Source organism: Typha latifolia, chromosome 7 (assembly GCF_019914945.1).
Source record: "Typha latifolia isolate L0001 chromosome 7, TyphaL0001v2, whole genome shotgun sequence".
Classification (NCBI taxonomy): Eukaryota; Viridiplantae; Streptophyta; class Magnoliopsida; order Poales; family Typhaceae; genus Typha; species Typha latifolia.
The window spans coordinates 5,084,188-5,100,658 of record NC_133092.1 but is presented as its reverse complement, the minus strand read 5'-3'; the positions used below and the strand labels follow the sequence as shown (position 1 = coordinate 5,100,658).

The window sequence follows — 16,471 nt, the reverse complement described above, 5'->3', positions numbered from 1 at the left end:
CTTCCCCAAACAAAAGCAAAAGAAATGCTCGCCTCTCTCCGTTCTCTCCGGCGACTCTCCTCTCCCCTTCCTGTCCTCCGCCGCCACTCTCCTCCTCCTCCCCTCTTATCCACCAAAACCCTCCTCTACTCTCCTCCCCTTCTCCTCCCCTTCCTCCAAAAGCTTTCTCTCTCCTCCTCCCTCTTCTCAACAACCACCACAGTCGACCCGTATGAGAGCAACAATGGTAAGAGTCTTCTTGCATCAGAGGAGGAGGAGGCAAATCTGGTGAGCTTTCGCCACACCGACGCGTACGCCGCCATCGAGCTCGCTCTCGATTCGGTTGTGAAGATCTTCACTGTCTCTAGCAGTCCCAATTACTTCCTCCCGTGGCAGAACAAGTCCCAGAGGGAGAGCATGGGATCGGGTATGGGAGAAACTTACTTCTGGTTTTAAACTAACTACGAATTTGTAAAGCCCAAGTGGTGTATAAGTTGAAAAAGTGTTCTTCGTACTTGATCAGTGGATGTAACCAAAGGTTTAGACTTAGAATATTGCTTCGTTTCGTGATTGCGCAATATAGGAGCAGTTTTAGAAACCCAGTTCTTATTATGGATTTAGCTTGAATTCGAGAAGCATCTGCTGTGACGGTTCAAAATGTGATCTTTTTTCGAACAGGGAAATGTATAAATAGATTGAGATTAAAGAGAAGCAATGATTTTTTTTTTCCTGCAATTTAAATCAAGCGCGTTGTGTGATTTTTTAGCGCCAACCTAAGAAATTCAATTAAATTTCAGTTAAGTTTCAAAGCGTGTAGTGCATCACTTTTCCAGATGGGAATTTGATATAAATGCAATAGTTGATACAAGATCATGCCAAAAACATACGACCAGAGTAAATTCACTTAGTTAAATCCACTAGTAGTATACCTTTTGGATTTTGTGCATCATGCTAGAAGGGTACCTCTTTCTTCTTTTAGATCCTGATATATAGATTTTTTTTATGTTTAATGTGCGTGTTATAAACATCGTAGAGAGTTTGTTAGTTTCCTGCTTGTCAATTTCTTGAATTGTGCAAGATTTCCTATTTGTCTTTTATCTTCTGTGGAATTCAACTGCCTAGTGGTTTGCACTTATTTTCAGGTTTCTAATTCCTTATTCTTTTGATTAGGAAAGCTCTTTATGTTATTTAAAAAATTGCCTAACGAGGGAAACATACAACAAGTCAATGGAATGTGCATCACACTTTACAAGCGTTATGCAGATATATATAAACAAGAAACTGTGTGGTTTTGTTGGAGTTTTTTATTTTTAATCCTACTCTATGAAACTCCTCATAAATTCTAATGGATGCCTTGAGCTTAACTTACTGGTGATTTTACTGCTTGTAGGATTTGTACTTCCTGGACGACGAATTGTGACAAATGCTCATGTAGTTGCAGATCACACATTTGTTCTTGTAAGAAAGCATGGTTCACCTACAAAGTATAAGGCAGAAGTCCAAGCTGTTGGCCATGAATGTGACTTAGCTCTTCTAACAGTTGAAAGTGAAGAATTTTGGGATGGAATGAATTCTTTGGAGCTTGGTGACATTCCTTTCTTACAAGAAGCAGTAGCTGTGGTTGGGTACCCTCAAGGTATGATTACCACATTGTATGATATGATATTTTAGTGGGGAAATAAATCAAGATATAATGTAGACATTGCAGATATTCCAAAAAGAGATAATATAAAGGGAAAAATGATCAAACAGTTAATAGTTTTAACCAATAATTACCTTCACCGTTAGTTTTGGTTGGAAAAACTTAGTTGCATATTGATTAAAGTTACAAGGGGCTAAGTGACACAAGTCAAAGCTTAGGGAGGCACTTTGGATCTTAGCCTAACTACAATGGGAAAAATATATTTTCCTCTATTTCATTTTCTTACTTTCGTGTTACTTAGTTGCATCTTGGCTTGCTATTCTCCTTCTTAGGAGAGAGAGGAGTTTTATGATTTTTCCTTGTCAAAGTTTCTAATATATTATTGCTTAATAAGTAAGTCGATCCTCCATCTATCTTTGGACTTCTAAATGTTTGAATATCTCGTTTCTTAAGAGCCTAACTTTCTTGATTCTCTCATATGCATTTGCATCACCGAAAGATCAAACATAAAGTTTCGGAATGTTCTAAGTAATTGTAATTGAGAGAAATTTAATTATTTTATGGACGGTCGTGCTGACTGGCACACCTCGTGCCGACGACGTATCGACACGTGGCACGAGGGGATGCCGCATGGCACCCCTCCTAGTTGCTTCGCCGCTCGTCATCTACCTTGTTGTCATGCTTGCCGTCGTCAATTGTCACTCGCAGAGTCACTGTTGTCACTCGCCCAGATTCACAACTTAAGTTTTTAATCGACCGACCCTCTCTCTCTCTCTCCCCCTTTCTTCTTCCTCTCTCGGGCTAGGGCATCAAACAGGGGTGCAAGTGGCGGTGAGCAACAAGCGGCGAGCCGACGAGCGGTGAAGGGTAAAGGTGAGTAGTCCCTTACCTTTTTGTCTCTCTTATGGCACGGTTCGTGCCTGTGGCACGGCCATCGTGGCCTAAAATAAGTTTAACATGAAGGTAGAAATTTATCATTTGGTTTATGTTTTTGGTGTACTTCGAAGAGATCAAGATGATGACTACTATTGGTTATTGCAGTGATTGACATTTAATGCATTGAGTAGTAACATGGATTTAGAGTTTAGACAGATGTCCTCTTAATCTTTTAATGGCTATGAATTATATCAGGTAACAATGTTTTTTTAGCTTCTTTATTTCTTGTTTCTCTCTTCTTTTACTTATGATACATTTAGAATATGTAATAATCATCCTTCAAGCTTTTCTTTTCTTATACTTGACCACAATGGAAGGAATCCTGGTACTTTGGGTGATGAACATGTGATCTTCACTCACTCACCTTAATAATGCAAATTTCTTTCAGCCAATGATTAGTTGACTGGAATGAATCTTGAAGTTAAGGTATGTTACTATGTTATGAATGAAAGTGAATAAGTAATTGGCGAAGCTAGAATTTATATGTACTATGTAGGTGTGTTTAAGGATAATAGTGGCCATATTGATGCTGGTAGTAAGCATGAAAATGTTTATTGTGAGCACCTTAACAATTAAAATTGCTAGTATACTATAATTGATTGTGATGAGAGGCTGAATTTCTATTCAAGGGCATATAAAAGGTGATGTATATGGTCCAGTAGATATGATGGTGTCAATTTGCATTCGAGTTGCTACAATTGATTAACTCAACTAATGGAGGCTCTCAGCAACATTATGTATATGACTAACATAATTAGGCATAGGCTGCAAGAGGCCAAGAGCTCAAGTACAAGATAAATGAACAGCATAGTGAGATATGTCTACCAACAAAACAATTTGATGGAAGTATCCAATAAGTCCAGAAGGATCATCAAGATCATCAATCAATTATGGTTGCTTCAGGGGAATTGCAGTTGCATGTCCAGAATTATGCATCATTCTTTAGAATTGAACTGAAATAGCTTTCTTGATTTTGGCTGCAATGCTACCCTGATAAATATGGAGTTCTGCTTTGCTCCCTATTCAATAATCACATTACGACATACAACTATTTGATACAAGTTTATTGTTTGGCTCATTACCGGTTCTGTTGTCTTTTCCCCTCATTATGCAGATTTACAACAATCTCTTAAATTAATTTGAGCATTCTTTCATGGATCTGATTTCTATGAACAAAATAGTGAAGCCTGTGGTGGAATACTATAGTGAGCACATGTCTAATTCCCAATGATGCCTTGTTCCCAGCAGCCCTTACATGTCTTGTCTGCATGCATTGATACCCCAACAAATCCACATAATATTATTGATCCTGATGTGTTCTCTTCATGTCTGATAGCATACTTAATTGATATGTTCATGAATCTTTTCTCTTGGTGCAGGTGGGGACAATATTTCTGTTACCAAAGGGGTTGTCTCTAGAGTTGAACCAACACAATATGTTCATGGTGCCACTCAGCTCATGGCTATACAAATTGATGCAGCTATCAACCCAGGGAACAGTGGAGGGCCTGCAATCATGGGTGACAAAGTTGCAGGGGTAGCTTTCCAGAATCTTTCAGGTGCGGAAAATATTGGGTGAGTTCTGCAAATATTTGATTTCCCTTGCAATATTTCTCTCATATTTTCTTGTCCTAGTATTTTATTCTAAACCTTGACCAATTTCCATTATTTTTAATTTTGATGCGATTCATGTATATATTCAAGTCTTGACTGTTCAGCTGCCAATACATCAGGAGATTGGAATATTTCTGCTTCCTGTTGCAGAGGTTCTCATATTATGACAAGTGAACATTCACCTAGTATAATTGTCTGGATTAACTTGTTTGTAGGTTTTTTTTTTCTCGTACAGTAGTGTAATTGAGGTCCTTTTATTCCACTATCAACACATGTTGTACTTATAGTTATTAGAACCAACCGAACCGAGTGGTTGGACCAGTGAACAGGTGAACCGACTACCAAACTCGTTCGATTTTGTTATCAGGCATAGAGGTGATTATTGGGCGGGTCGAGCCGGGCCAATTGGGCTGGGCACTATGTTCGCCAGCCCACCCGCAAGTGGATTGGGTAGGGCTAGAATAGTCTAGCCTATTATCACTTGTCGACCCATGAAAGAGCGGGCTAGCTGGGCGGGGCCGGGTCGGGCTTAATTAGCGGGTACAGTTTTGGAGGCCAAGCTAGATAGTCTTTCTCGTTGTCTCTCCTCGCCGTCTTTCTAATCTCATCCCCACTTCCTCTTCTTCGATTCCCCTTGGCATCGTTCTGCCACAATGTCAATGTGGTGCATCTTGTCTCCTCTCCGACCTCGCATCCTCCTCTTTCCCCTTGCCTCGCCTTTGTCTCATCTTTCAGTCTTTGCTTTCCTTAGCTCAGCAAAAGGAAGGACAAGGAAGGGAAAGCTACTTGCCGACCTCACCCTGGCAACCTCCACTGGTTATGGCACCATTCTCCTTGGCGGCGGCCTCTTTGCCTGTACTCTCTTCGCCTTTCCCCCTATCTTGCTTTTCTTTTCCCTTCTTTTTTTCTATCAATATTGATCTCCAATGGCAACAAGGGAGTAGAACGTTCACATGGTGAGTTAGCGAAGCAAATGTAGCGGTACGAAGAGGTGGTGGAGTTCATGGAGAAGGTGACCACTTTCGTCGGCAATATGGAGGAGGTGCTCACTGTCGAGGAGCACAACCTCCTCTCCGTTGTCTACAAGAATGTCATCGCCGTGCGGCACACATCGTGGCGGATTATCTCCTCCGTCGAGCAGAAAGAGGAAGCTTTCGGACCACCTTTTCAGGCCAGATTGACACAGCCATGAGCAAAGGGAAGGAAATTTGATAAGGCCAGAGGAAGGAGAAACAACAAGGCATTTAGGGTTTGAGGTGGTTTATTTTAATGCTAAATAAAATATCATGGTTTATTTTAATGCTAAACAAAATATCATGGTTTATTTTAAAGTTAAATAAAATAGCAGAGGATCAAGAACTAAATATTACATTATGGTTTATTACGGGTTGGGCTTTTGGGTTGGGTTCGAACCGGACCGAGCAAAGGGCTAGCCTATGCCGCCCATTGGCAATTCGGGCTCAGCAGGGCCAAGCCCAAACTGGATCTAAGCCGAGCATGGGCAGGTTGAGCCATATGATCACTTTTAATCAGGCCAGATAAGCAATCGACCTAGTAAAAACTAACTAACTCAGAGGTTAAATCAGTGAGCCGTGCAACCCAATTAGTTTTAGCAAACCAATCGGGTCAACTACTTTTATGAAGTTACCTTATTATCCTTAATATTTAGTTATTCTATTATATATCCTAATTGTGTTTTAGTCCTAAAATTTTGAAAATATTTAGTTTATAATATATTTGTTAAAATTAGTTTTTTTTTTCAGATATACCCATAAAAAGTCTTATTTGCTTGTATTTCTCTCTAAAATTTATATTTACATATATATATATATATATATATATATATTGATCAAATACACAATTTTTGCACGTATGCCATTAAATTTGAACAATTTAAATGTAAAAAGATAAAAATTTCCTTATTTTTTTTCAAGTATATGTCTTAGTTAATAGTATTTTTATCTTTTCATATTAATTGACTTAATTTGAAAAATAATCATGAGGGTTTCTATATAAATAACATATATTTTGAGGAATATACATACAATTATACTATTTTTTAGATATTTTTTTATTTGTAGAATTATTTAAATCTATCTATATATTGTTTAAATATTTTTAAAAGCTAGCAATTTGATCGAATAAACCACTAATTGAACCAATAATCTAACGACCCGACTTCTGACCATGTCAACATCCGATCCGGTTCTTATAATTATGACCGTAATACATCCTTTGTTTTTTGGTGGGTTCAGTTAGAGTATGTAATAACTGATGTCTTGTAACTACTGCTTTCAAGGAGGAAGAATAATCCAAGTTTTTTATGGAATTCATATGTTCTGAGAAATCATTGCACTGTTTGCCCACCACCATGCATCATGGAAGGCCTCTACAGGACTTCATGTGATTGGTGACCATTGATGTATGGGCCTCAGGTTGCATCTGAGACTCTTTCTAGTTTCTACATACCAACTTGGAAGCCATCAAACTCTTTAGAATTAAAAGAGTGTCATAGGGAGACCTGGGTCTGTGGCGAGCCATTGATGTATAGGCCTTAGGTTGCTTTTTAGGCACTTCCTAGCTTCTATAGATCAACTTAGAAGCCATCAAACAATTTAGAATTTAAAAAGAGTGCCATAGGGAGACCTGGGTCTGTGGCGAGCCATTGATGTATAGGCCTTAGGTTGCATCTGAGACTCTTTCTAGTTTCTACAAACCAACTTGGAAGCCATCAAACACTTTAAAATTAAAAAAGAGTGCCATAGGGAGACCTGGGTCTACGGCGAGCCATTGATGTGTAGGCCTTAGGTTGCATTTGGGATTCTTCCTAGTTTCTATGGACCAACTTGGAAACCATCAAACACTTTAGAATTAAAAAGAGTGCTATAAGGAGAGCTAGGTCTGACAACATTTAGAACCATGAAGAGTGCTTTTTTGATGTTGCTACTAGTTTAATAAAGGAATAAGATCTGAATTTAGTAATTGGTCAAAATATTCTTGTTTTACTGTACATTGCTAATTCTACATAACTAGCACCGACTATGATGACTACGCGCTTTTGATTTCTTGGAGACTCTCGAGTATCTAATGGGATGATTGAGATCTCACCGTGCGTGATATCAAGTTTTTCATAAATAATTCTTTGATTTTGATGAATGAGAAACATCTGATAGATTTCATAGGTGAAACTTTAGCATGCTATACGTATGAGATGCAAGTGAGAGTGAATTTAACTGAAGATCATGATATTTTAGCTCTCTTTTCATGAAGTACATATTTTCTTTGACCTTTTCAAATTTAAGATCTTTAAATCATGGTTCGCCGTATTAGTCTATCCCGATACGGATCGGCCGATCTGGATCGGGATCGGTCGAACCCGATCTTGATCCAGGTCCGATCCGAACTCTTTTTCTCTCTCTCTTTCTTTTCACTCTCTCTTACTCTTTTTCTTTCTTTTACTGTTTCTTTCTTCTTCTTTTTTCTCTTCTTACATATAATTATTGTTTCTCTTACCGAGAGATCTATCACTGGTGAACTCCGACAAACTCCGGTATATAATTTTTTAATTAATTTTTTTATTTCTCTCTCATTTTTTTCATTTCTTTGACTCTCCCTTTTTCTTCTCTTTTCTTCTCTTTTCTTCTTTTTCTTCTTTTTCTTCTTCTTCTTTATTGCATCATGGTTTTTTTATGTTTGATTTTCTTCCACTCATGCTCTTTCTAATCTCATCTCTTTTTTTCAATTTTTATTGCACCATAGTTTTTTTTTTCTTATTTTTGGTAAGCTTTTTTTCTAAATTTTTAAATAATATTTAGAATTTTATGTAATTAAAAAGTTTGATCCGATCCAGGTGATCGATACGGCCGATACGTATCGTTTTTTCGGAAGGCCGATCTCGATTTCGTTCCCAATTTTTCGGACCTTGCTTTAAATAGGTAAATAACTTGGAGTAAAAGAAATGTAGGTACAAATTCTTATATATATCATCTAAACATTATTCAAAATGAGTACGATAAGAACATCGCCGTTATGTCACAATTAGTCAGGGTTGGACATTTGAATACTTATTCCTTCACCCAATTCTACGTCGGAATGTCCTCCATTGATTGAAGTGTCATCATATCTTTTCTATTTTTTATTTTATTCCTTCATTGAAAGCTAACTAGCAATGGTGAAGAGAGACTAAACTGAAGGGAGTGTGCATATATTATTTCCAGACCCATGTTAGATCTATGCAAATAGTGTGATAAGATGTGGGACATAAGTGATCTGTGATGATCTCGCATATACTATGTTCATGGTGGTGGCAATAGCATTTATGTTTTCAACGTCTTGTTATGAAAGAACAGATGTTTGATGCTGGTGAGGATAGGTGCTTAAATACATAATACTATAATAGGAAATCACTATCTTATATAGATATATATGCTTGTTGACTTTTGTTAGGACTTAATGTTAAGGTTTTAACTATCAGTGTATTGAAAAGCGAAAAAGGCAGCCGCTCTGCCATTCCGCCTGGCGCTCGTGGAAGGCGGTTTGCCGCCTTGGTGGGTCGCTTGAGTGCCAAAAGGCACTAGGCGGGCCACGCAGCCCGATAAGGCCTGGCGGTTCGGCCCGCCAACCCGCCTTATCGATTTTTTTTTGTAACGGATCAGATTATGAGATTATCCAATATCCACTAAAAAAAAACTAACCCATTAATATAAAAACTTAAAACTCTCCTCTCTCTCTCTCTCGCTAAATCCCAAATCCCTAAATCCCAGCGACGAGGCAGCTGACTAGCTGAGGCAGTGGCTTGCGGCAATGTGCGACAACGGCAACAAAGCAGACGACGATGGCTTGCGGCAACATCCTCTCCCACTCTCTCTTGTCTCTTCCACGGCTAGCAGCAGAGATATAGGCCTCTCTCTCTCTCACACTCTCTTTCACCCTCTCCCTCTCTCTCTCACTCCTCTCTCAGAGTCTCACTCTCTATCTCTCACACCAAATGACTGAAGAGTTTAACTTTTTTATTTATTTTCAATTCTGTCTTAAATCTTAATTAGTTAATCTGTTAGTGACTTAGTGATTATCTGATAATATGTTTGTTAATTAGTTAATCTGTTGTGATAATTTTGAATATTTATAATATATTTATGTTATTATGGTTGTGAATTGTGATTATGTTATTTAGTATTTTGATTTAGTGCACTATTAAAATATTTGTATATACTGTATTAGTTACAGCTTACATATAAGCAACGATGGCCGTGCCAATGGCACACCCCTACGTGCTAGTGGCATGTATTTAAAATATTTTTAATAAACTTTTTAAGATATTTAAAGATGTTTTTCGATCTTCGATATGTCAAATTTTAGGTTTTAGTTTAAATATATATATTAAAAGTTTAAAACCTATATTATAATGTTTTATCTTTAGATTATTTTTGTAAATGACATTTATTAAAGATAAAGTAATAGTAAAATATAAATATTATTCAACACATATTAATGATTGAACACTTCATAATATAATTGAACATATAATATAAATCGATAATAGTTTAATAATTAAAATTAATATCTAGCTGAATATAAATAACGAAGAGAATCAAATATTTTATTTGTCGGCATAAGAATAACACTAGAATGTTGCATTAAATACTGTCAATATTTTTTAAAACTCATTTACTGATAGTATTGCTCGTCGTAACGTTTCATATAGCCTTCAGACAAATAGAAATTTTATAATTCTCCTATGATATGATATGATATGATATGAATATTGAACATGCACGGGAATGAACGGCACCGACACAGGCAGAGACACACCATAAGTATATGTAGATGGTAGATATAGAGTATAATAATGATGTTCTAGCTCTGGTGGGTGTGATTGATATGATGGTAATTATGATGAACTCATATCATCCTATGGGTGCACCTCTCCTAATGTCTTGCTAACTACAAACTCAAGTTCTCTGTAAAAAAAATGCCTCTTTGAGAATGTCGTGTAACAAGGACGTATGTCTCATCTTTATTATCACTGCCGCCAGACTGAGTTTTGTTATTATCACCATCACCATCACCATCATCATCATTATCATTTCTAGTCCCATTATTATTAATTTTATCTAAGACTTTTAAATGATCAATTGATCAGATGATTTGATAATGACTGATGAAAATAGAAAAAAAATTTAAAAAAATGGCTCCATATGGCGCAATGATTGGCACGGGGCTGTGCCGAACGACACACAGCCGTGCCAGCCCGACACGGCATGCGTGCCGGTCGGCACGGGTAGGCATGGGGGTGTGCCACTGGCACACCTCGTGCCAAGTGCTGTGCCATTATTGGCACGGCCATCCATGCATATAAGTATATAATGTATATTATATATCTGTATTATATATATATATATTTATTTATTCCTTTTTATATTAAAAATGCTAGACCAACTTGTCGCCCGCCTTCTGCCTAGGCGCTAAGCGGTGAGGTGACCGCCCGCCAGCCGCGGCCGCCTTTTAAAACATTGTTAACTATTATGGAGGATGTTAATAACTTTCCCATTTGTTGGTTGTTTGTAGAAAGATAATTGGTTTTTCCTAACAGGGGTTCTATATTATGTGATGGTAAGGCTTTTGCCCATCTCGAGGGGATTCAATCTGAGGAACATCCTCTCTAGTAATGTGGGTAAGGACCATATGGTTGCCCATACCTGCCCCTCCCTAGACTCTGCGATGGTAGGAGCTAATTGTTTTAAATGTTCCCATCTTCCATCCTTCTTTTTCTCTCTCTCTCTCTCTCTCTCTCTCTCTCTCTCTCTCTCTCTCTCTCTCTCTCTCTATTTGTCTTTGTAATATGCAAGTGAGCATGCATGTAATGGTTAATTTGATACACTTCTGAGCAGTCTTTTTGATAGTGCTATAACAAATCCTTAATTTGTTTCTTCCCTTTGGGCAAGCCCCTCATTTTAGAAATTTCATCTTGCAGGTACATTATTCCAGTCCCTGTAATCAAACATTTTATTTCTGGAGTGGAAGAGCATGGCAAATATGTCGGGTTTTGCAGTCTTGGATTGTCATGCCAGCCTACCGAAAATGTTCAACTTAGAGAGCACTTCCGCATGCGCGCAGAAATGACGGGTGTTCTTGTCAACAAAGTTAATCCTCTTTCAAATGCTCATAAGGCATTGAAGAAAGATGACATCATTCTTGCCTTTGATGGTGTACCTATAGCAAATGATGGAACAGGTCAATCTCAAATGCACCATCTCATATTAGCATTAGGTTTTATTCGTACCAAGGTTCTATGTATTGGTTATGAAATAGAGATTGGCCCTCTAGAAAAACAATAAGTATCAGCCATTTCGGTATCAGATTTATTTTAAATTATGTGAAATTCTAAAAATTGTTATAAATGTAGGAAAAATCCTAAAAATTCAGAAAAATGATAAGAAAAAAAGAAAAATACCTCTCTCTCTCTCTCTCTCATAATCTCAACTCTCCTCCCATCTCTCTCTCTCCCGATGCATCCCTTCCCTCCCGATTTGGCAATTGCAAATAATTCTCCAGCGAGATGAGCTGTTTTTCTCATACCCCCCCCCCCGTCTCTCTCTCTCTCTCTCTCTCTCTCTCTCTCTCTCTCTAGGAAAATACCTCACATCGCCTGATGACTATTTGCTGTTGCTGGATCGGGAGGGAAGGGATGCATAGAGAGAGAGACAGATTAATATGGGTTCAAATTGAGTAAAATCCGACCCAATAATACTAGCACGCTTCAGTCAGATACGAGTGATTCCAAAAACAAGTAAGAATACTACTTTAAGGCATGTATTAGTATGACCAATCCCAATCCATTTTGACCGATTTAGATTAGGATTAGCCGAAACTTCAATCCATAATTTGTACATATATTCTTAATAAAATGTCATGTACTTCCTTTGAGTAAATTTAAAATTTGAATGTGATTTTTTGTAGACATATCAATGCAGAAGCTAGTCTACTATGGAGTCATGATTTGTTTGGTTGTGTTATTCTTATGCTTATATTCTTAATGGTGTGTTGCTTGCAGTACCATTTCGGAACAGAGAGAGAATAACTTTTGATCATCTGGTTTCTATGAAGAAACCTGAAGAAACAGCCTTTGTCAGAGTGCTAAGAGATGGCAAGGAGCATGACTTTATCATCTCACTTAGACCTGTAAGTTTTATTATGAACAAGTTGATTTTGTATTGGTGGTATGCTATCTTTATACAAGGAAATCCAATTCTCAGATGACCACAACGTAAATAAGCATAAAACATATGAGGTTTGCCATGCATATAAGCAGTATGCTGCTAGTAAATGTAGTTTCTCATGTAAATTTATCACTCATAGATTAAATTATTGCTTTCTCTTCAGCATAAAACAAGCAAGGGAACTATAACTTTAGAGGGGAAAGTAAATGAGAGGTGAATATTCAGTATGATTTTGATCAAGTTGCCAGTTTGAATCTAGCATGAATGACATACAAACTATAAGATATAAGATCACCTTGACAATAGAATATCTTTTCATGATTTTGTTCTACTTATCTTTTGTTTTGTCTTCTTGGACTAACAAATGTATGGAAGCTCTGTAATAATCCTATTCAGTAAGACATTCTCTTAGTAAATTACTTGTCATGACTTCATCAAGCATGTGCATAGTTCAACAACGTACTGTTACATAAAAGTATTGTGGTCATATCATTCTACTGTTTCTGTTTTCTTTTCTTTATTTTTCTGGGGAGTGGTCTTGTGTTGCTTGGGTAGAATGTGTTGCAGTATCTTACTATCTCCTATACTTGCTCTTCTTTTCGTGCAGTTGCAACCGTTAGTTCCAGTTCATCATTTTGACAAACTGCCAAGTTACTACATCTTTGCTGGTTTTGTGTTTGCTCCATTAACCCAGCCGTACCTTCATGAGTATGGAGAAGACTGGTATAACACTTCACCCCGTCGATTATGTGAACGAGCACTTCGAGAGCTTCCTAAGAAGGCAGGCGAACAATTTGTTATCCTTTCTCAGGTACATTTTCACCAATTGACTGCTTATTCAAAATTTCTTAGGGAAAATGCGACATCCAATGTGTCAAAAAATTTCCATCCAATTTATGCAATTTCCTTAATCAAGTTATTATTTTAGAATCAATATTTCAGTACATTCCCTTATAACTAGTATTTATTATAATATGATGGTGATCCAAATGGCAAATTACCCCATGCAATTTTCCATTGAATTACCTATGAGAAACAGGGACCTTTCTTAGTTCGGCAAAGAGTTACAACACAGATGGTACAAATAATGATGAGATGAAGCTCAATGGCATTTTCATTTGCTAGAAGGGTCTAAAAGGAACTTTTCAGTTACTTCTTTCATACATATTCCATTGTGTGTGCATGTATGTTTTCTAGGATTTTGGAGTCGTGATCTAGTCTTGGTGAGGAAGGTGGAAGCGGCTTGGCAATGATGGAACTGGTTTGGGGCTGAGATAAATTTTAGGCGGAACTGTAGATATTGATTTTGGATGATCTAACCGTTGGATGGACCTAAAATTTGGGCATGCTGTCTCTCTCGAAGAGAGCTTTCAAATGAACCCAAAATCGTGAGAATCAAATGGGTAGATAGTGAGATATTGATCGAAACGTGGACGTTGGTCGGAGATGGCAGACCAGCTCGAGGTGATCTCTAGAGTTCTTTGGAGATTCCGTGGGTGGAGGTAGTAGAAGATAGGTTTAGGAAGGAGGAAGAAGGGGGAGATTGGGTCCGGTCCTCGAAGGGGTAAGGGGGCTCAGACTGATGGGGAGGGAGGTCGGCACCTCGGTGGTGACCGGCGGCTAAGATGGAGGAGGGGTAAGAGAAAGGGGGTGAGAGAGCTAACTAGATAAGGCTAAATTAGGGTAATTCTTCCATATCCTTCTTGGGTGCGCATCACACTTTATATAGTGGCTACCCATAACTTAAGTGACTTGTCCTCCAAGTAAAATTGAAATAGACTAGCCCAACTCAACTAGCAACAGGTGGTGACATACATGACTCGACCCAATCAAATATCTCATGACTCAACCCAGCTCCAATGGAGAAAATAACAATACAGGAAATAAAATAAAAGAACTCGGTCTAACTAACTAGAACCCTCCAAGTCGGATCATAACATTTGGAGTGAGGAAGCAAGAGAATGAGCTTGAGAGGGATAGAGGATAGCTTTAGCAGCTTTAAGGTAGGATATAAGTACATAGAGGATCCTATGCCGGACTAAATTGCAACATTTATATTAATGTGGATAAGCATATTCTTTTTTCAGTTAATTGGACTTCAGAAGTACTTAAATAGTTATCAGCTTGGGAATATGCAATCTTTCCCTTTTTTTCATCTTTCCGTATTTTAGATTTACGAAAGTGAAAGGATGGCCCTATCAAAGAATATCTGGTATTGAAGGCCTTTGAACAGATTTACGAAAGTGAAAGGATGGCCCTATCAAAGAATATCTGGTATTGAAGGCCTTTGAACACACCCAGTATTACTCACTTATTTTAGAGACATCTGCTTTGAAAGAGAGAAGGATGTGAGTCAAAACTGGAAGGTTTGTTCTGTGATGGTGAGAGTAGCCTTAAGTAGATATTATTATATTGTGTGATGAATTTTGACTTCCAAATAAAATGTTCTGACAATTCTGAATCATCTTTAGCTACTATCAAGAAAGCTATTAAGTAATGCAACTATGAATCTTCTAGAGAGTTTGATTCTAGTGGAGCACACTAACTGTACTCTCTTTAGTTGAGCAGTAAGGAGGGCATCCATTTGTTCTTAAAATCAGAATTATTGATCCAAAGAGTGAATTTGACAAAGTGTTGTGAAGAATTCCTAAATATCTTGTTCATGTGCAACAATTTTTTTTATTTTTTTTGCTTAGACTCAATCTTGTGCTTAAAGGGTGTGGAGGTTCAAGTCCCTTCAAGGAATAATATTGAGAATGCTTATTTAATGAGCAATTCAACAACATTCTTTGGAGAGACATAGCATATTCAGGCACAGCAACATTTTGATACCACCAGAAATGGGGAAAGAAAAAATTGTGTTTCCATAGAACGAACCACTGCTTTTACCACTAATCTTTATCCGCTACATATTCATCATTTTATTTGAATAGATCATTGATCGAACAAAGAAGGGTCATGCATCAATTTTACATTTTAGACGAATTGACCTTAGGGAGTTTGACAAACTAAATACTGATGTCTTACATCAGTAGTAGTCAACAGTCAGCTGAAACAGATGTCAATGTATTATTATGTCATAAAAAGATTGTTTTTCCACCTTTTTTAATGTGGTTGGAGAAGATCAAAAGTTCTTTATGTCTAATAGTAATATTTTGCTAGTGTTCCTATGCTATGAAATTGATAGGATCATTGATTTCTCATTCATTTTATCTTGCATTTCTCATTCTAAGCAGAATAAATCATACTAGTGCTTCCCAGGAACTTTTGCTAGCACCCACACAGCTTCAAAATATAAAGAATATATGATTATTGACAATTTGTTTCTTCTGCTCTTAAATTCTTGTTTCATTTAAGAATGTGGTTTTTGGTAACAACTTCCTTCTGATTCAGGTTTTGATGGATGATATAAATGCGGGATATGAGAGGCTCTCTGAACTGCAGGTTTGACCATGTTTTGGCTGCCATAATGCAAAATTATAGATGAATGCTCCTGCACTGATTAACCTATTGGTACTTACTCTGATCAGGTAAAGAAAGTGAATGGTGTGGATGTCGATAACCTGAAACATTTGTGTAGACTAGTGGAGGGTTGTCGTGAAGAAAGCTTAAGATTTGATTTGGATGATGATAGAGTAATTGTACTGAACTATCAGAATGCCAAACTAGCTACCTCTCGAATTCTGAAACGCCATAGGATACCATCAGCAGTGTCGAATGACCTAATTGATGACCAGGCAAACAACGGCGAGATTGAAGTAGCTTGTTGAAGCTGATTCAAAGCGAGATGCAGCAAAGAGGATAGGCTGTCATTATTTCTCTTACCTGGGGTCGCAAATCCCAAGTTTGTCTATGAAGAGCTGATCTAATTGTATCAGTTTTGATAATTGATTTCTTCCATAATTTGTCATTATTGTCACAAGCATGCTATTTATGGTGAAAGAAAGAAATAGCTCAAAGGGAACGTCATGTGTTTCATCTTTCCAGAGAACAGGAAGAGTTAAGAACTTAACATATATACTTTACATATTGTATACAAATCAAACTTTCATGTGTATAGATAGATAATATATGAATCAAA

At 37.4% G+C, this 16,471-nt stretch overlaps 1 protein-coding gene across 1 annotated transcript; it reads left to right on the top strand.

Annotated features, from left to right (window-relative positions):
• Positions 1-16,471, top strand: LOC140793094 (protease Do-like 10, mitochondrial). Its single transcript, XM_073144465.1, has 8 exons — positions 1-406; positions 1,370-1,615; positions 3,937-4,132; positions 11,145-11,404; positions 12,225-12,352; positions 12,998-13,201; positions 15,784-15,834; positions 15,921-16,471. Exons 1-8 carry the CDS (start codon positions 25-27, stop codon positions 16,158-16,160), a joined length of 1,707 nt encoding a protein of 568 aa, XP_073000566.1. The 5' UTR covers positions 1-24; the 3' UTR covers positions 16,161-16,471.